Here is a 21,254-nt window from a genome sequence, read left to right as displayed (position 1 = left end):
CCTGTTAGTGTGTGTAGTTGGTTGGGCACTCCACCACTGTGAGGATGTCGGCCAGGTGAGGCCGCAGGTGGGCTCTGGGAGCCGGTAGTTGTGAGTGGGTGCCTGAGGATCCCGGGTGTGGATCGGGTAGCCCAGTGCCAGAGAGGGCACCGAGTGGGGAGAGCGCCAGAGGGCCTGCCCCAGTTAGTTAGGTTAGGGTGAGGAGCTAGGTAAGCTCGGGTGGCAACTGCAGTGGTGGAGGTGTGCAGGTGGGTAGACCCGCTGGGAGAGGTACACGCCACAGCCCGGAAATTGTGCGAGGGCACCGGGAGATGAATCGGGGGAGTGAGACCCCAAATTGAAAAGCACCACAGTTTGGCCAATGGGAATTGGTTTTTAGAACCCATAGTGTAAGAGGGCCAATGGTTTGGCCGGAGAGAGACCCCGGGTAGTGTAAAGTTGTTAAAATCATTTAGGAAATAGTTAGGATTGATGAACCTGTCGCACCATACGCAGCCACTTGCCTGTGGTGATGATGATGACTCCACACCTGTGTTTTCTTTGTTTTGTTGCAGAAATGAGAATTGCTGTTGGATTTGTGAGACGCATCACGACGTGGATGAGACATTGGGGTGATTCCATCTCTCCCTCCCTAGGAGGGACTGATGATGAATTGGTAATGGCAAATTTTGATGTTGAGTTGAAAATGGCAAATTTTGCTGAGAGTTGAAAATGGCAAATTTGATTGGTTAGGAGGGAGAGAAGACGAATTTGGTTTATGGGAGGAACGGGGAAGACAGTAGGGATGTTTGTTGATTTGTAAAGTAGATGTTTATGGGTAGTGTTGTGTTTTGTGGATACAGTAAGGGGTAAGGGAGGGGCCATGTAGGTTACCTGGTGGGGGGGGGGGGCGTACGATAGGAACGTACCTGTCTCACCTGGTTCCCATGTGCCCCCAGTGTGCATCACCTTACATTGCGTGCACTTTTGCGCCCTTACCACCTTACTCACTTGTCTGCTTCTTTTGTCTCCCACCTCCGAGGATCTGGCTTTGGGGTAGAGAGAGAGGAGAGAAAGGTGCTGGCTGCGCAGTTGTGGGCCTGCACTTTCGCTGTTTGCTGCCGGGATCGATACACCATATGGACCGCAATGTTTGTGGCCACCCACAATGGACCGCAGTTCGTTTGCGGCCAAGCACCACCCGGGGATGGACCTATGGGTCAACGTGGCACCTATGCCATACAGGTGAACCACTTTTAGTTAACACCAAGTGCACCACAAGAAGAGCAAGAGACACCTGCAGGGTTAGGGGTTGTCGAATTTATTTTTATTCCAATGAACAATGGTGACTGCACCGATTGGTGGTGGGGTGGTGCTTTTGATGCTCGGGAAGGGTGCTCTGCACGTTATTAAAGGCCGTCGGCCACAGAGCACTCGTGGGTTGGTGTATCGATGCTGGCAAGCGCGCTCTCTCTATGCATAACATCTGCATGTGTTCCTCCAAAAACAGGTCCTGGATCGTAGTGTAAATAGCAGCGTAGTCGTGTAAATAATGCTCCCTACCGGCTGTATGTTTAGTTTGCGAATTCTTTCCGGATTCGGTTATCCTGTGGGTGTGTTTCTGTGAGGAGAAGGGTGCAACGTCGCAGGGGGACATATTTACTCATTTGTGAATATCTGTAAAACTGTCGCACTCAGGGTAGAGTTAATAGTAGAGGGAACTACATTGCGTGCCACACTAAAGTAGGTAAAAATTTATCGGGTCGGGACGCCCCGAGGGTAGAGAAGGGTGCAATGTTGCGAATATGGAATTTGGCCTCCATATCCGCTTGTAAATATTCCCCTATTTCTCCAATACTCCCCAACTTTCCCCAATCCCCCATTCCCTAGTCCCATTGCATGTAAATAACACTCAGTAGAGCCGACCTTCCCCTTATTCCCCCATTAAATGTCGTGCCCAGGTCCACCGCACCACACGTAGACAACTTTCGGACATCTTGCTAGTTATTCTTAATCTATGTCAGTTAAGGACTCGTTTCCATTAATTCTGACTCTTCGTTGCACCAGAATGTGATTATATGGCATCAGTAGTGAGTTTAGGACCTTTCCCATACCTCCTTCCATCTTCTTCCACAACTATAACAACAACAACAGAGGAGATGGGGGCGGCGCGGCGGCGCGGGGGGAGGATGCGTCCTCACACCGGCTCGGCGCTCCACAGGGTTACCAGAGGGGCTGGCTGTCAGCTCCTCGTCAAGGGCGGAGCCTGGTAACCCCCCCCCCCCCCCCGCACCCAATCAGAAGGGCGGACCGATTCCATCTGGGGCGGAGCTAACGAGCCGAGGGCGTGTCACTCCCCGCCGGATATACGCGGCCACGTACCGGACGTGACGTCAGATGCGCCCCCAGCTGGAGAAAGAAGGACCTGCGAGCGCTGAAACAGATGCGCCTGAGTTTGGAGAGGCCTGAGAAAGACCCGCCTGAGAAAGAACGTCACCTCTGAGCGCTGCGACGAGACCTCCCCGCATCTCTGGACCGAACCGTGTTGATCCTGCCCCGAGCCCAGGTGCACCTGGAGCCATCGCTACCTTGCCTTTCCTAGCCATCAATCCCCGTGTGAGTCAGCTTTGTCCCGTTTATCTGTCGTCTGTTGGGAATAATATAAGATTGTGTCTAAGTGCTTGTCTTTCTATGTTGTACCTCTCGTCCCTGTAATCTGACCTTCCGTAACGAATATAATCTCCTCCGGAGGTCTTGAGAACCGTATCCCTGGTGTCGTCATTTTATAACCCAGCCGGGTGTCATAAGTCACACGTCATAAGTCACTTGGTACAGATGCCATCTTGGAAAAACGTTACACCTCCGAAACCGCTGAATGGAAAAAAATTGAAACATGGCTCATTGTCAAGTACTCCATATGGGGAATAAGATATGTTAATGATGATGTCATCGGTTCCTTCATTATGACGCCATAATTCGACAAGTACAACACTTGATCTGATCAGTATGAAAAAAAAAAAAATTCTCTGCAACTGTTGGTCTGATGAACACTAAATTTTGGCGATAGGAGTGCCTCCTCCTGTACATTTTTTAATGCTAATGATGATGTCATAGGGCACGTGGTACAGGCGCCATCTTGGAAAAATCGAAAAACGTTGCCCCTCTACATCTCCCACACCACACCATTGAAAAAATTGAAACATGGCTCATTGTCAACGACTCGAATAAGATAGGTTAATGATGATATTGAAGGAACTGCGCTCCAACGCGAGTCAAAAGAATTGACGCGACCAAAGACGGAATTCGTCCGAGTTGCTTTATTGAAACAAAACAGCTCAGGTATTCTGACAAGCCCGTTTTTCGGGCAACAATATATATACACATTTATGTCGGGAAGTTTGCCCGGCAAAAGCTATACCGGGCATGCCCGGGTATCAAGGGCGAGCCTTGGAAAGGCGAGTCTGGACCTGCCCGGGCGTGTTTGGCTGCGGCCTGGCAAGTCGAGGCTGGGCGTGCCCGGGCGCTCTGGGCGAGCACTGGAAAGGCGATAGCGGGCATGCCCGGACGCTCTGGGCGAGCCCTGGAAAGGCGATAGCGGGCATGCCCGGACGCTCTGGGCGAGCCCTGGAAAGGCGATAGCGGGCATGCCCGGACGCTCTGGGCGAGCCCTGGAAAGGCGAGAGCGGGCATGCCCGGGAAAGACGAGACCGGGCGTGCCCGGGAAAGACGAGACCGGGCGTGCCCGGGAGGTTCGGGCGTGCCCGGGAACAGTGAGTCCGGGCATGCCCGGGAGAGGCGCGTCTGGCCATGTTCTGGCCGGTGCAAGGCGATTATGTACATCCAGCGGTAACCGCTACACACGCCCCTCCAGAATCGACCTGCACCGGCAGGGTCAATTTAAGGGGGGTCCGGATGACCCGGCCGAAGCGACCCCTGGAGGGTCGTGGGGAGGGGTCTGACGTGGTGGTGGGTGGTCGAGCGGGGGGAACTGTGGATGGGGGGCGGCCTCGCCGCGGAGGAAGGGCCAACCGTGGTGGTCGGTCGACGTCCATGTGCGCCGGTTTGAGGCGGTCCACAGAAATCCGGTCCGGCCGGCCGCCGAAGTCGACGATGAAAGACTTGTCGCCCCGTCGCAGGACCCGGAAGGGCCCGTCGTACGGCGGCCGGAGTGGCCCCCGGTGCGCGTCATGACGCACAAAGACGTACTCCGCTGTGCGAAGCGCCGGGGGGACGTAGGACTGGGGGCCACCGTGGCGGGACGTCGGCACGGGGGCAAATCGTCGGGCGGCCTCCTGGAGGTCCGAGCGCTGGCGAGCGGCGGACCAGGGACTGGTAGCGTCAGGCACGAATTCGCCCGGGACGCGGAGTGGCTGGCCGTAGACGAGCTCGGCGGCGGACGCCTGGAGGTCTTCCTTGGGGGCCGTGCGAAGGCCCAAAAGGACCCACGGCAGCCGGTCGGCCCAACCGTCGTCCTGAAGGCCGGCCATGAGTGCGGCCTTCATGGAGCGGTGAAACCGCTCGCACAACCCATTGGCTTGGGGGTGGTAGGCCGTGGTGCGGTGCAGCGTGACCCCCAACAAACGGGCGACCGCGCCCCAAAGCTCAGACGTGAACTGTGGGCCGCGGTCGGACGAGATGTCCGCTGGTGCGCCGAAGCGCGCGACCCAGGTGGCGATGAACGCCTGCGCCACGTCGGCGGTGGTGGTGGAGGTGAGGGGCACGGCCTCCGGCCACCTGGTGGTCCTGTCCACCATGGTGAGCAGGTGGGTGAACCCCCGCGAGGGGGGCAGGGGACCCACCAGGTCCACGTGGACGTGGTCGAAACGCCGTTCAGGCACGGCGAAAGGTGCCAGCGGCGCCTGGGTGTGGCGGTGGACCTTGGCTCGCTGGCAGGCCGTGCAGGCGTTGGCCCAGTCGCGGATGTTTCGTCGAAGGCCGTGCCAGACGAAACGCGCCGACACCAGCTTCTGAGAAGCTTTCCAGCCCGGGTGAGAAAGGCCGTGGATGGAGGCGAAGATGCGGCGCTGCCAGGAAACGGGCACGATGGGGCGAGGCTGGCCCTGGGAGACGTCGCAGAGCAGGACGGTGCCCGCGAAGGGGATGTCGGCCAGGCGGAGGCCCGTGTCCGCCACGCGGAGTGCCTGCACCGAGGCGTCGGTGGTCTGGTCGGCCGCCATGAGCGTGAAGTCCACGCCGAGGTGGACCGCGTAAGCGCTGGCCCGCGAAAGGCAGTCGGCCACGGCGTTGTCTTTGCCGGCGACGTGCTGGATGTCCGTGGTGAACTCCGACACGGCGGAGAGGTGGCGCTGCTGGCGGGCCGACCACGGCTCCGTGACCTTAGCCATTGCGTAGACCAACGGCTTGTGGTCGACGAAAGCCGTGAACGGGCGGCCCTCCAGGAGGTGTCGGAAATGGCGAACGGCCAGGAATAGCCCGAGCAGCTCGCGGTCGAACGTGCTGTAGTTTAACTCGTTCGGCCGGAGTTGCCGGCTGAAAAAAGCGAGTGGCTGCCAAACCCCGTCCACCCATTGCTCATGGACGGCGCCCACCGCGTAGTTGGAGGCGTCCGTAGTGAGGGCGATGGGCGCGTTGAGCACCGGGTGAGCCAGCAGCGTTGCGTCGGCGAGGGCCCGTTTGGCACTGGCGAAGGCCGCGTCCATGGCCGCGGACCAAACAATGTCATGCTTGGCCGGCTTGCCCCGGAGGGCCTCGTAAAGGGGCCGCATGAGCTGAGCAGCGCGGGGCACGAATCGGTGATAAAAATTCACCATGCCGAGGAACTCTTGGAGGGCCTTGATGGAACGGGGACGCGGGAACGTGGTGATGGCCTCGACCTTGGTCGGCAGCGGCACGGCCCCGGTCTTGGTGATGCGGTGGCCCAAAAAGTCAACGGTCGTCGCGCCGAAGTGGCATTTGACCGGGTTGACAATTAAGCCGTGCTCGCTGAGGCGACCGAACAGTGTTCGGAGGTGGAGGAGGTGCTCGGCGCGGGACATGCTGGCGACGAGGATGTCGTCCAGATAGACGAAAAGAAACGGCAGGTCGCGCAGCACGCCGTCCATCAAGCGCTGGAACGCCTGGGCCGCGTTCTTGAGGCCAAACGGCATCCGCAAAAATTCGAACAGGCCGAACGGCGTGATGACGGCCGTCTTCGGGACGTCGGCCGCCCGGACAGGTACCTGGTGGTAGCCCCGTATCAGGTCAATTTTCGAAAAGATGACCCGTCCCGCCAAACGGGCGGAAAAGTCCTGAATATGCGGGATCGGGTACCTGTCGGGGGTGGTAGCGTCATTGAGACGGCGGTAGTCGCCACACGGGCGCCATCCACCCCCCGGCTTTGGCACGATGTGCAGTGGCGAGGCCCACGCGCTATCAGAGCGCCGCACGATGCCGAGGTGCTCCAACGCGTCGAATTCGGCCTTTGCCACGGCGAGCTTGGCTGGGTCGAGGCGGCGGGCCCTGGCGTAGACCGGCGGGCCCGTAGTGGGTATGTGGTGCTCGATCCCGTGCCGCACCGCGACGGCCGAAAACGTCGGCCGCGTGAGGGCCGGGAATTCCACGAGCAGGCGAGCGAACTCGTTCGTTGCCGGAAGGGCGCACGCCAGTTCGGTCGGCGCGGAGCTGCTCATTGTGCACGCCAGGGAGCTGAAGGTCTCGGTGTGGACAAGGCGACGTCGTTTGACGTCGACCAGCAGCCCGTGCGCGCAGAGGAAGTCGGCGCCCAGCAAAGCCACGGGGACGCTGGCGGTAACAAAAGTCCATTGAAAGCGCTGGCTGCCGAAGCAGAGGGTGACGACGCGTGGGCCGAAAGTGCGTATGGCCGAGCCATTAGCAGCGACCAAAGAGGGGCCGCAAACTGCGTCCAGCCTGTCCTGCTCGGAGGCAGGTATGACGCTCAGTTGGGCGCCGGTGTCGCACAGGAAACGCCGTCCAGACGCTTTGTCCCGAATAAACAGCAAGTTGCCCGAGTGGCCGGCGCTCATGGCTGGGAATGAACGCCGGCCCGGCCGTTTCCCGACCTGCCGAAAGTGCACGGGGGCCGGCACGTCCGAGCCTTGTGTCCGAACCTGGCGTGGTAATAACACCACGCCCGGTCAGGTGGAGGCCCCGGCCGTCGTGTCGGAAGCGGGCGGTGCGGCGTGGCGGCCGCCAGTTGCACCGGCAGTTCGGCCTCCAACCGCGCAGGGCGCTCGGGCGTCGTGGACGTCGCCTCGGACGGCGGCGGGCTCCAGGTAACCGCGGCGATGTGCTGGCCCGCCGAGGAGATCTTATCGGCTTCCCTGGCGAGGGCGCGGGAATCCGTGATCAACGTGCCAGCCAGGGCGAGGCGTACCGGGTTAGGCAGCTGATGGAGGAACAGCTCCCGGAACAGGAATGCCGGAGAGTGCTCGCCGAGCAACGAGAGCATATAGTCCATGCGCTCGGACGAGCGCGTGTCGCCGAGCTCGGGCAGGTCAAGCAGGCGCCGTGCGCGTGCTGCCGGTGAGAGGGCGAAAGCGCCGAGGAGGAGCGTCTTCAGCGCGTCGTATTTGTCAGCAGCCGGCGGGTGCTGGAGGAGGCTCAAGGCGCGGGCCACGGTGGCGGAACCGAGCGCCGCCACAACATGGTGGAAGCGGGTGTCGTCCGCGGTGATGCCTCGCAGGGCGAACTGGGAGTCCGCCTGGGCGAACCAAACAGCCGCGTGAGCCTCCCAGAAGGTAGGCAGTTTAAGCGTCACTGCCGTATCCATGTCGGTAGGTCACCAATGAAGGAACTGCGCTCCAACGCGAGTCGAAATAATTGACGCGACCAAAGACGGAATTCGTCCGAGTTGCTTTATTGAAACAAAACAGCTCAGGTATTCTGACAAGCCCGTTTTTCGGGCAACAATATATATACACATTTATGTCGGGAAGTTTGCCCGGCAAAAGCTATACCGGGCATGCCCGGGTATCAAGGGCGAGCCTTGGAAAGGCGAGTCTGGACCTGCCCGGGCGTGTTTGGCTGCGGCCTGGCAAGTCGAGGCTGGGCGTGCCCGGGCGCTCTGGGCGAGCACTGGAAAGGCGATAGCGGGCATGCCCGGACGCTCTGGGCGAGCCCTGGAAAGGCGATAGCGGGCATGCCCGGACGCTCTGGGCGAGCCCTGGAAAGGCGATAGCGGGCATGCCCAGACGCTCTGGGCGAGCCCTGGAAAGGCGAGAGCGGGCATGCCCGGGAAAGACGAGACCGGGCGTGCCCGGGAGGTTCGGGCGTGCCCGGGAACAGTGAGTCCGGGCATGCCCGGGAGAGGCGCGTCTGGCCGTGTTCTGGCCGGTGCAAGGCGATTATGTACATCCAGCGGTAACCGCTACAATATCATTTGTACCTTAATTATGACGTCATAATGCGACAAGTACCATGCTTGAGCCAATCAGCATGAATTTTTTTTTCTCTCTGCAACTGTTGGTCCGATTGATATGAAATTTTCAGCATAGGAGCGCCTCCTCGTATAGAATATTTTAATGATAATTATGGCGTCCTAGATCACGTGGTACAAGCGCCATATTGGGAAACCCCGAAAAATGTTGCACCTCTATATTTCCGAAACCTCTCAATGTAAAAAAATTAAACATGGCTCATTGTAAAGAACGCCGCATGGGGAATAAGTGTTGTTAATGATGACGTCATTGGTGCCTTAATTATGATGTCAGAATTCGATTCCTGCAAATCCATCCACAACTTTTTGAGATTTCCTGCTATGCATCATTTTTGGCCCTATCTCCCAATGGTGAAGAATCACTTTAACTATTCTACTAGCTGGATCCGAATCCGGATCTTCACCAAAATCTAATAATTTCTTCGTCACATATATGCTACCTCTCTGCCAAATTTCGTCTGAATCTGTCTACAACATTATGAGATATCTTGTTCACAAACGGACAAATGGACAAACAGACACCTTTGTGACAGGGGTGAAAACATAACCTCCATCCACCTTTGGTGGCAGAGGTAATAACTCGGTTACATGCGATCAAACAAAACAATATGCTGTGGTTATGCCACTGAAAAAACACTCCCTGCTTGTGCACATGACTTGCTGTGTGGATGATGCACAGCCGTAACTGCTGACCAAAGATATTTTGTAATTTCCAGCAAAAGATTGTGAGGATAGCAGAAAGACACACCAGAGGAATGTCACGTCTGTGCCTTGTGCCTTGTTCACTCTCTTCCTGACTCAACTGATGCAGCTCTTGAGTTTGTGGGATGTGTGACATCTCGGCCTTGCTCTTAAATTCCAGCATAAAAATGGAAGGTGGCACTAGAATGCTGAGTATTACCTATAGAAAGGTAATAGGGGTGTCAGCACAAGTCAAATTACAGTGTAAAGAGAAAAAAAAAAAAAAAAGAGCAATCAAATTTAAGTCATCATCTGCAAAATTTCAGATCATCTGCTGAAGCAAAAATAATAACCTACATTTCCAAGTATTTAGTTACTTCTTCTCCGTCAATAGAATTGTTCTTTATTCTGTCCAAAAAAGCTTTGACTCCACAAATGAAAAAATTCTCTTACAAGATGCTTGCCGGTGAAGATCTAGTCATTAAGCAAAAGCAAAAAGAACGAAAAAACTATCAACAGCTACGGTGAAGAATTAAAGAATTATGTTGACTTGGATGTAATCAGAAAGGTGTCAATACAGCGCAAGTATTCCTTTATTAGTCTACTTGCCAGCAATGTGAACCCGGAAATGTTGAGTACCCCAACGTTTTAAGTTAGAAATGTACAGTATGGGTCCCCAGCACTTAGAAACTGCCGGATGCTAACTTGCATATGTTGGGCAATTAGCAAAATTAGCATTAACCCTATCAAACATAGGCCTGGGACACTGAAATTTCTGTTTCGCTCTATTGCTCCACTTTTATTCACAGGTATTAGAGGTAACAAAGGCAAGTACCATACCAAACTAGAATAATATGACTATGGGTAAATAATATCCTCAAAATTAAAACACAAGTATACCCAAAATTATCAGAGCTGAAAAAATGTGCACTAGTTACACAACATAAAACTTCCATCAAGAAAGAGCGTCTTGCACTTCTACTACTCTGCACTGTTATGAAGCATGTCCTCATCATAAAACTCATCCTCATAGTCTTCATCTTCTTCTCCTGACTCTACATTCTTGTCATATTGCTCTTCTTGCTGTGAGTGTGTGAGTGTGTTGCAACATGTACTAGCAGAGCCTTTGCAGAAGCAGTAGCTGGTACAGGCCAGGCCTGCAGCTACGCAGCTGCACTTTGCTGTTAAACAGGGCTTTAACCCAGCTTTGCAGCTACAGCTGATCATTTCCAACACGGCAGGAGGAGCAACGGGGCTTGCATCCAGGATGGGGATGATGACTTCCTCTCCCTTCTCGCCTTCCTTCTTATTCCATCCAAACTCTGTTATGTCCACAGCTGGTGGGTCAGGGCAGTCTGCTGCTTTCCAAAGCAGCACCTGTAGATGGGCACGCCGTCCATGGAGGAGAGTGTTGCGCTCTGTAGGAGGCAGTGTCTTCAGTGCTGGGGGGGGTTTTGCGCTTTCGGTAGATGTCATATCTGGCGACGTTCAGAGATGCCGACTCCCTCTCGTTGTATAGAGCCAGGAAGAAACCACTCACTGCCACTGTAATCTGTAAATCAGTAGCTCCCTCCTCTCCGATGAAGTGAAGCAGGTCACCAGGTACTACTCTCATGGCCTTGAGTGCGGACACCTTCCCTTTCCCCGCGGGATAGGAGGTGGTGTCACATCCGGAGAGAGCATGCATAGCCAGGATGGAGCGACACTGCTCACCGAGATTCTCTACTGTCGAATTGATGTTGAGAATAGTGCCATCCCATCTCTCCATCTGCAGGTTACATGTGATACCCACCTTCCAGCACCAATAGACCATGAGTACGAAAACATCAGTGTCGTCGCTGAGAATGCGGACAGTTTCAGCTCTGCGACTGGCTGCATCCAACATGTATGAGATGAGGGAGACGTCAGCCTCGTCATGAGTGACAATACTGTCTGCTTTGCTGACCATCTTGATGTGATCTCCTATGCTGTGTGTGCACAGGAGCTCACCCAGTCTCCGTTTGTTTGTCTTGTTCTTCATCACTTTGTCGCGGCTAGGTAGAGGGGTTGTCAGTGAGAGTCGGTACTCTGTTGAGCTCTCCCCAGCTCTTCTCTGCCTCTCGTGGTCTTTGGCAGAGTCTTGCTCATACCGGTCAAAGATGACAAATGTTTCGGTGATGTAGCGATTAAGCCGGCGCCCCATGCTGGCTGTGAGGTCAGCCACAGTGCCTGACGATGGCCACACCACGTGGTAGATGAGCTGCGATGCATCAACGAGTACAACATGTGGTGGGTGGGGATTGGGGGCAAGGATTCCAAGACGCTGGACGATCACAGACTTGTTACCCTTCCTGAGGCATCCATACTCATCGATGATGGATGCAGGGACCGGGCCGAGCTCGTAGTCAAAGAGGGCAGAGAGCTCCATTCTTCTCTTGCTCCCCACCACCACCAGCCGAGCAAACAATGCCTCAAGGTCACATGTGATCTTCGCATTGACCTTCACTCTTTTTTTTGGTGAATGTCATTGTCACCACCTTATTTGAGATGGGCGCATGAAATCTCTCAGGAAGTGATGAAGAGAACAGTGTGCTCATGTCCTGTCCGATCTTCAATGCATCTTGCACATTCACCTTTTCATCTGCCACCTGGCCATTTATGATATGGTGGAGGGTCGCGGTCTCTATGGTGAGTGGATGGGAGTTTTCCTGTAGCATTCAAACGGAGCAATAGAGCGAAACAGAAATTTCAGTGTCCCAGGCCTATGTTTGATAGGGTTAATGCTATTAATGCTAATTTTGCTAATTGCCCAACATATGCAAGTTAGCATCCGGCAGTTTCTAAGTGCTGGGGACCCATACTGTACATTTCTAACTTAAAACGTTGGGGTACTCAACATTTCCGGGTTCACAAGAGGGCTCTATAGGCTTGGCAAGTAGACTATATGCATATGATTGGAATTACTTGTGGTGACTCGTGTGTAAAATGGTAAAATGTGCAAAGCAATTTTAACAATGTTCAAAGACCAATTTTCCCAAAACCCAAATACCTTGAACCAGGAATTCTTTCTCATATTGAGACGTCCCATCCACACATCGGCAAGCAACATCTGAGTGCACGTGTGTGCCACGAAGGAGCGCACGTGGGATGAGACCGCCAGTTTCAGGCAGGTAAAGTTGCTCCAGTTACGTAGCTCACAGGTTAACAACTTCATGGCCATTCGCTCATCCTGCCGGAAGGACTGGTCCAACAGGTCAACTGCCAGTTGCCCAAACTCTCTGTGATATGAAAAACAATCAGAAAATAATTCTTAGGACCTGCGCACCAATTCCCACTGAGATGAACACAGTTAGATTTACATAAAAAAGGAATTAATCAACTTTGCTACATTTTTGAAAACTTCTTCTTCAAGAAAGTTTTAAAGCAGGTACAAAGTCTGTCAAAATTGTTTCAAATTTTAAAATCATATCTAACATACAATTCCCCACACCCCACCCTTTTCCCAAATTTATTTTTAAGAGCAGATATTGCAGATGATGTGAGATAGTGGTGAACAGCTGTCTTGAAGACCTGGAGGGGAGAATGAGATTGAAGAGGATGTGGAAGTTGATTCTACAGGAAGGAAAAAGAGGAACAAATGAGTAGAGGTGAGCAGTGATCCCTGCAGGAACCTGAGGTGTGAGGCGGAGACAAAGCACAGAAAGAGCAGAGGTTGGAAGACCAGGAAGGAGCTGGTAGAAGAAAGAGAGACCACCAACCTGTCTGCCATGATGAAGTGATTGGCCCATAGACTCACCTTCAGTGTGGGAGATTCCAATGATCTTGAAGGCCTTGGTTTCCACGGCGTCAAGCTGAGCAAGGTGTGATGCATGGGAGCCAGCCCAGAGGGGAGAGCAGTACTCCAAGCTGCGGAAGAAGGCCTTGCAAGTGTATAGAAGTTCAGGTGTGCCAAGGAAGGATTATGTATGATGGAGGATGCCCATTGCCCAGTTGGCTGTTTGCTTTGGAAATCAACGTTGTAATGTGGTTTGCCCAAGAAAGATAATGGCTGATTGTGAGACCCAGGACTTTGAATGACAACCTCCTGAAGAGCATTCATCGTTAAGAAAGTAGACAGGAGGGTTTGCCAGGCAGTCCTTTTGGAAAGAGATAGTGAGAGTGAGAGTTTTTTCAGGATTGAAAGACACATTCCAAGTGTTTGACCAGTTTGTGATTTTGTCAATATCTGAAGAGAGGGTAGAGGCTGCAGCCTGCCTGTCTGAAGGATAAGGTCATGTCACGGCAGACGGTAGAGTCATCAGCAAAGAGATAAAGGATTTTTCAGTCAGAGAAGATCATTGATGAAGATCAGGAATAGGATTGGGCCCAGACCACTGCCTTGGGCAGGCTTCTTTTAAAAGCTTCACTCCAGCCTTCATAGAGAGAGGAAATGAAAGAATTCCATTGAGAGCGACACTTTGGCTATGAGAGTGGAGGAAGTCAGTAAGCCAGGTGTGGAGTTGGCGAAGTTGGATGCCAAAGGCAGAGAGTTTGGAGAGTACGGCAGGATCAAAATCACGAGCTTTGTCCACAGAGATGGTCTCAATCTCCTGTCTGACATTGAGGGCCGCCATCTACATTTGGGTGAGCAGAAGCAGCATGTCCAAGGTGGAGTGACCTGGTCTGAATCCAAATTGGTGATCTGAGATAAGGAAGGACTTATTTATCAACTGTAATGATGGATTCCATGACCCTGATGATGATTGGAATTAAGTTGAAAGGCCTTTCAGTCCGAATAAATGTTCAAAAGTCCTCTAAACTATGTGAACACAAATGATGCTGGTGCCTTCAATCTAAATACTGCCCCATACACTTTTTTTTAGTACAAATAAGAAAATACAATAGAAATTTAGTTTTTCTTTGTGATAATATCCTGGTGTTGGCTTAGCGGTTAGGGTACCGGCTTAGGATCCTAGGATCCTGGGTTCGAATCCCGGTCGATCGCTGAATTAACGCCAGGGGGGTTGACTCAGCCTGTCATCCTTCCGAGGTCGGCTAATTGAGTACCAGTTCACTGGTAATTCCCTGTTTGTCGTAAAAGGCGACAAACAGGGTTGGCGGCAGGAAGGGCATCCGGCCGTAAAACATTGCTTCAAAAAGGGGACCAAAAAACAACAACAACCACGGTGCCCGAAAAAGGCCAACCCCTGCTTTGCGGGGGAAAATGGCCTCTAAAGATGTTTTTTTTTTTTTTGTGATAATACATACATGCTTCAAAATGCACTTTGCATTTGCATTGGTCTTACATTTCCAACATGCATCCAGTATAGTAAAACTTTGAAGTTCTCTGTTTTCATGTTTACTTCCATGACAAAGTTACAAAAAATAGAAACACCAGTCTCTGATGCCTTCCTGATGGTCTATTCTGACGAGTTTTGTGGCTCAAAGGCTTCTTGTGGAAAAATAGTGGAGGTACAGTATTGGGTTTTAACCTTGTCCTGGCCTGGTATCCCCAAATGTTCTGCCTGTAGATTTCTTTCCAAGCATGTCGGTTAAAATAATCTTCACAGATGATGGAATTTCATCCAAAATGTAAACGTGTTCTCAGTGTACCATTCCCAAATATTGTAGCCAATGTACTTATTCTCTGTATTGCTTCGAACATTTGGGGAAAACAAAATCTCTTACCCTGATTCTTCATTTGTTATTTGAAGAACTGCATGTGTTGCTTATTCAACTACGTCGTCCAATTAGCACCACCGCTATCGCAAAGGCCTCCATGCATTACCTCTTTGCCGTACGAGCTTTAGCCCAATCAGCAACATGAAATGACACTGACATTTGGAAGGAGAAAGAACGTCTGCTCTCTTAAGTACTCGTTTCTTTAGCATGAACGTTGACAAATCATCAGTTAACACGTGATTAGTTGCCACTTAAGGTGTTGTATCGTACCAAGTACTGTAAATGGAATGCTTAAATGGAGACATTCATTAACAGTAAAGGTATTCTTTTCGAATAACAAGCATCAAAATCTATGTTATAAAAGGAGCCGTGTCTGTCTGTCTGTCTGTCTGTCTGTCATGTTATAACTTGAGAACGGATTAACGGATTTCAATAAATCCAACTACGGTGGATTCAGGGAACTCTCAGGAAGGTTGATGAATGATGATGCACAAAAAAGGGTTGGTTTGTGTGTATGGGTACATGGGCACACGTGTCGAAACTGCAAACAACAACTTGCGACGCTGGCTATCCCCGCACAGAAGGCAGGATCTCCCAGGAATCCTTTTTGTTCTTGCTCCATGGATTAGCCATCGCAACTATGCCGAGAAGATGGAAAACCCCATTCTTTTTAGCATTTACACAAACGCAGATACGAGGAGACCTCAGTTCGTCTCCGAGCATGGCCCGTGCCTAATACGTTCCACAGACAGTTTGATCAAAATAAAGAAGACGGGAGGAGGTGAGAGCGAGAAATTATTTTTATTTGGATCTTCCTCTTCATGTATTGTCATATATTGTTCGCAATTCAGCATCTAAAAAGGCTTTGATGAATATCCCATTACCATTCCCCCTCACACCTTGAGTATTATAGCTATGCTGGTATCTATACACTGAATGAATGAATGAATGAATGATCGTTTTAAGGCCATTTTTCCCCGCTAGAGCGGGGGTTAGCCTTGCGGGCCCCATGACAATCATGGTTCCCTGTTTGAGGCAATGTTTTTATGGCCGGATGCCCTTCCTGACGCCAACCCTTGGTCACGCTCTTCGATGCGCAGGGATACGGTGTGCCTATTCTGAATCTGGGTACACACCGTGATCATTCATCCCAGCAAGCTGGTACTCAATTTGCCGACCTCGGAAGGATGACAGGCTGAGTCAACCCCCCTGGCGTTAATTCAGCGATCGACAGGGATTCGAACCCAGGATCCGAGGATCCCAAGCCGGCACCCTGACCGCTAAACCAACGCCAGGCTAATATACACTGCCTAATATAATATAATATATATATATATATATATATATATATATATAAATAACCACCTTTAGAGGCCATTTTTCCCTGCAAAGCAGGGGTTGGCCTTTTTCGGGAACCGTGGTTGTTGTTGTTTTTCGGTCCCCTTTTTGAAGCAATGTTTTACGGCCGGATGACCTTCCTGACGCCAACCCTTTTTGCCGCCTTTAACGACAAACAGGGAATTACCAGTGAACTGGTACTCAATTAGCCGACCTCGGAAGGATGACAGGCTGAGTCAACCCCCCTGGGGTTAATTCAGCAATCGACCGGGATTCGAACCCAGGATCCTTGGTATCCTAAGCCGGCACCCTAGCCGCTAGCCCAACACCAGGGCCGCTACCCAACCCAACAATTTACACTGCCTAATTTATATTTTCCCATCAACAACAACTCTCCCCCCCAGACTGTGTTTTTTGTTTTAGCAATTACACAAAGAATGCTATTCCCATCATCTATTTCCATGAGCGAAGCGACGGATCTTATATTCCAGTACTGTACTTCACAAAATGTCCTGGTATTTTATGTGAGTCATTCTGCAGGTATTCTAGAAATATCACACAATCTTAAGCCACAAGCTATATAATGGGGTCAACTTTTCAAAGAGTAACAAAGCACAACAAATACTTTAAGCCATAATACGATCGACAAAGCCGAAAATAATAATGACAAGCCTCTCATTGCTCGTACCCGAAACAAATTCCCACATTTGCCTTGTTTTAGCAACAGTGGAGAATATTTCCCAAATGCATCTTTCAGATAAAGATTTATTGCTTAGAAACATAATTGTGATCAAATGCAATCTTTGGCACAACAAAAGTCACACAAACAATTCAGCAGTCTAATCAAGTGAGAGTTCTTTCACAGGTGTTAAACTAAACAGGCAGGTGCTGACCTGGAATACTGCTTGAGCTCCTCAGATGAATCATCGACGACGTCACTCTGCTTTGCCTCATGGGCGAGTGAACGGTACAGCTTGCAAGCCACCAGGGCCTTGGCCATCGATTCCTCGCCATGCTGCCACAGGAAGAGTGCCATTCGCTGGCGCTTCAGCAACACTGCCCATACAAGCAACTCGTTGAAGGGGAATGCAAAACCACTCGATTCTGGGTCTCCTGTGGTGTCTATTGCTACGCCATAAGAAACCACTGCACTCTTCCGCTTTCTGTGAGTGATGCCCTCTTGACGTGGCTTGGTCTGCAGCCCAGAATAAAAGAAAGGAGTAGGCGGAGGTGAAAAGGAAATCACGAGATGCAGCTGCCATGCACTGTTGATGGTCCTTGATCAAAATGTGATAATGGCATGTTTGTAACAGAGTTAATGAGCATGCCAATGAAAGAATGACCTGACACTGTCAAGAACCACATCCAAACCTCATGTTACCATATTTAACATCAGCAGTGTAAAGTTAGTAGAAGTTTCCAAGAGTAAAACATATGGAGTTGGACATTTACATCATTCAGATGAAAGAAATTTAAGGTGGACCTTTGCTTCCTTGAATGCTTGTGCATGTAGCACGTATCAGGTGAAAACCCCTGGCAGGACATTTGACTGCATGAGCGTTTATTTTGGAGATAAACACACAAGCAAAATGTAAACAATGGCTAAACAAGAAAGACATCGAGCAGAGCACGATACTTGCAAAATCCACTCGCCCCACCAAACAAATCTTGCCATGGAATCATCAAATTGTCCATTTCATTAAGATTTAAATTGACAATGTTAATCAAAGCAATGACTTAGCTCTTACACGAGCCTCGATTCTGCATACAACATGCATTTTAAGGCCATTTTCCCTGCTGGAGCGGGGGTTAGCCTTGCGGTCCCCATGACAATGTTCTCCATTTTGCCCTATTTTCTGCATCTCTCCTTGTTAACCCCCTTGCCCGCATTTCTTCTTCCACCATCTTTAGCCAAGTCTTTCTCGGTCTTCCCCATCCTCTACTTCCTTCTACATTAATTTCCATCACTCTTCTCAACCAGTCACTTTCATCCTTCCTCAACACATGACCAAACCATCTCAACCTGTTCCTCTTCACAGCATCAATCACAGGCAATATTCCCATCATGTTTCGCTAATACATCATTTGTCTTCCTCTCTCTCAACGATACTCCGCACATCCATCGAACCATTCGCATTTCCACCCTTTCCAGCCTTCGTTGCTGCTCTACGTTCATTACCCATGTCTCGCTCCCATAAATCATAACACTTCTCACACATGCAGCATACACCTTTCCCTTCAGCTTCAGCGACACTCTCCTCCTCTTCAGCACGCCACTCAGTTCCCGAAACTTCTTCCATGCACATCTCACTCGAGCAACCTTTGCCGAGTCTGAACCACCTTCTCCATTCAGCATGTCTCCGAGGTAGCAAAATGTTTTCACACCTTCCAGCTTCACGCCGTCTCCAAGATCCAACTCAACATTTCCTCCATCTGCAGCTCCCTCTGTGCACACCTTACATTTGAATGTAGCTGCCACACTGGTAAATGACCCTCTCAGACCACTACATTTTTGATGAACCCACTCAGCGCACATTGTACATTGAATGGAGTTCACTCCGACACCCTTCCTGCACACAGCACAGGGCCACTTCCCAGTTCTTTCCACCTCACCACATGGTTTACCACTTGCCATCACCTTCGTCTTTCCGATATTCACCTTCAGACCTTTTGTCTCCATACATTCCTTCCACTTGTTCATCTTTTCCTTCAGTCCATCCATACTTTCCGCAATCAACACCAGATCATCTGCATACAACAACTCCCACGGTAAACCCTCCTTTACGTTCTGAGCCAGCACCTCCATCACAGCTACAAATAGTAGTGGACTTAGTACCGACCGCTGATGCACTCCCACCTTCACCTCAAACTCACCACTGTTCCCGTCCTTCGTCCTTACAGCTGTGCGCGCTCTTTTGTACATTGCCATCACTACTCTGATCAACCATTCCTCCACTCCTAACTTCCTCAATGCCCATGTCAATACTTTGCGTGGAACCCTATCGAATGCTTTCTCCAGATCAACAAACCCAAAAAACAACTTCTTCCTCTTCTCCATGTACTTCTCCTGCAACTGCCTCACAATGAAATGCGCATCTGTCGTTCCTCTTCCTGGCATAAATCCAAACTGCATTTCGTCGATCTTCACTTTCTTCCTTATCCTCCTCTCCAACACCCTTTCCAATACCTTCATTCCATGCTCCAATAACTTTATCGCTCGGTACGAGCCACACTCCAGAGGGTCACCTTTCCCCTTGTATAGAGGGACGAGGGTACTCAGTTCCCAATCCACTGGAATGCGGCCTTCTTTCACCACCAGATTACAGATCTCTGTCATTCTCTTCACACCCCAACTTTCTGCTGCCTTCATCATATCTCCCACAACTCCCTTCGGCCCTCCCGCTTTTCCACTCTTCATTGCTTTTATCGCTTCCTCAACTTCCTTCTCAGTTATCTTCTCTGCCGGTCCTAAAACTGGGTTACTCTCTATGTTGCCATCCCATTCATTCTCTGTATTCAACAGCATTTCCATATATCTTTTCCATCTTCCTTTAATTCCATCTGGGTCGACAACGATTTGTCCCACTTCATCCTTCAAGCAACTCACCCCCATCACATCACACCTCTCTTTCGCTATGTGCTTTGCAATCCTGAATACTGCTTTCTGACCCTCTTCCGAATCCAAGCGTTCTCCGAACATTTTCCTACATGCCTCCTGTGCCTTTGCTACCTCTTTCTTTGCAGCCTTCCTGGCTGCCTTATAACTTTCATGCTCTGCTGTTTCTGCTCCCGTACCCTTCGCCTTTTGCCACTCCTTGAACTTCTTCCTCTTCTCGTCAATCCTCTTTCCAACTTCATCATCCCACCACCATGTTTCCGAGTGCCTCGGTGGTCCTTTTGTCCATCCACATACCTCACCAACGGCTCCCAACAGACTAGCTTTCATTGACATCCAACCACTTTCAAGCTCAACCACATCATCCTCTACCCTACTCAGCCTCTCTTTTAATGCCTCCCTTACTGTCACCTCTTTCAACCTCCACACATTCATTATTGGTTGGTACTTCACCCGCCGCGCTCTCCTCGCACCTTTCACCCTTATGTCGCAGACAACCAAGTGGTGCTGTGAAACAGCCTCCTTCCCCGGGATCACCTTTGTGTCCCGGAGGTGCCCCCTATCTCGCCTACGCACCATCAGGTAGTCAACGGTTGTCGTGACCCACCTGACGTGTATGTAACAAGCTTATTATCCTCTTTCTGGAACTGAGTATTACAAATCAACAAATCAGCTCCATCAGCAAACTCCAAAATCCTTTCACCTTCTCCATTTCTCACACCATATCCGTAACCCCCATGAACTCCCTCAAAACCATCCATACTCCTTCCCACATGTCCATTCAGGTCTCCTCCCACCACAACAACTTCCTCATCTTTCACGTTTTCAATCAGCTTCTCTATCGCACACCGAAAAAGAAAAGAAAAAAGCTCGGTTCAATCAGATGAAATTGATGATTTTAGAGGTTTGACGTTGCGCTGACCTTTTAACCTCAAAAATAGTTCCTTTCCCAATTCAATGAGGCACTATGTAATTGCTGTTTAATTCCCAAATTAATAGGATTAAAATGGACAACTTTTCGGTTCAAAATTGATGATTTTAGAAGTTTGACCTTGAATTGACATTTGACCTTTTGCCCCCAAAAATAGCTGGTTTCCCAATTCAGTGAAGCAATATGCAATTGCCAAGTGAAATTCCCAGATCAGCAACCCAAACACCGTCTTTGGCAGGTTAAATAAATGCAGGTCTACAACAATGTACACCCTCAAAGGGCTGATAGGATAGCTCAGCAATCATGTTCTCACCTTTGAGCAAGCTAGTCTTGCGTTTATTCGAAGTCCAATGATCAAAATTGTCCATCTGGTCATGTTCAGAAGCAGCAGGTTGTACAAATGAGTCGATTATCCTTTTAAGGGTATATTAACATTTCTGTACCCTCTATGAGCTCCAGACATTAAAGGTCTCGTGATAGTATTTCAAAATGGTGGAACCTTTTGTCTGCTGGCAACAGGGCCAGATTCTAAATTCCTGCCTTGAGCTACATGGGGCACTGCATCAGCAGCATCGCCAGAACCCTTAGGAGTAGGAGTTATGCAAACCAGCAAGCAGCCAGGCGGTGTATACACACAAATTAACATCCTCAAAGTTATTAAGAATACAAAGCAA

At 50.6% G+C, this 21,254-nt stretch overlaps 1 protein-coding gene across 2 annotated transcripts in view; it reads right to left on the bottom strand.

The window, feature by feature from the left end:
• TRPM7 (transient receptor potential cation channel subfamily M member 7) overlaps positions 1-21,254 on the bottom strand; it is a 250,871-nt gene that overhangs the window by 136,969 nt on the left and 92,648 nt on the right. For both annotated transcript variants that reach the window (XM_078771748.1, XM_078771749.1), the window contains 3 exons: positions 16,927-17,228; positions 12,084-12,312; positions 9,123-9,275 (listed from right to left, as the gene is read on the bottom strand). In XM_078771748.1, coding sequence (XP_078627874.1) covers positions 9,123-9,275; positions 12,084-12,312; positions 16,927-17,228 — 684 coding nt within the window. The remainder of the gene's footprint in view (positions 1-9,122; positions 9,276-12,083; positions 12,313-16,926; positions 17,229-21,254) is intronic.

The sequence above is a fragment of the Myxine glutinosa genome, chromosome 2 (genome assembly GCF_964187855.1).
Source record: "Myxine glutinosa chromosome 2, kmMyxGlut1.1, whole genome shotgun sequence".
In the NCBI taxonomy this organism is placed as follows: Eukaryota; Metazoa; Chordata; class Myxini; order Myxiniformes; family Myxinidae; genus Myxine; species Myxine glutinosa.
Note: the sequence above shows the minus strand (reverse complement) of the source record. Positions and strands in the feature narration are given on the sequence as shown.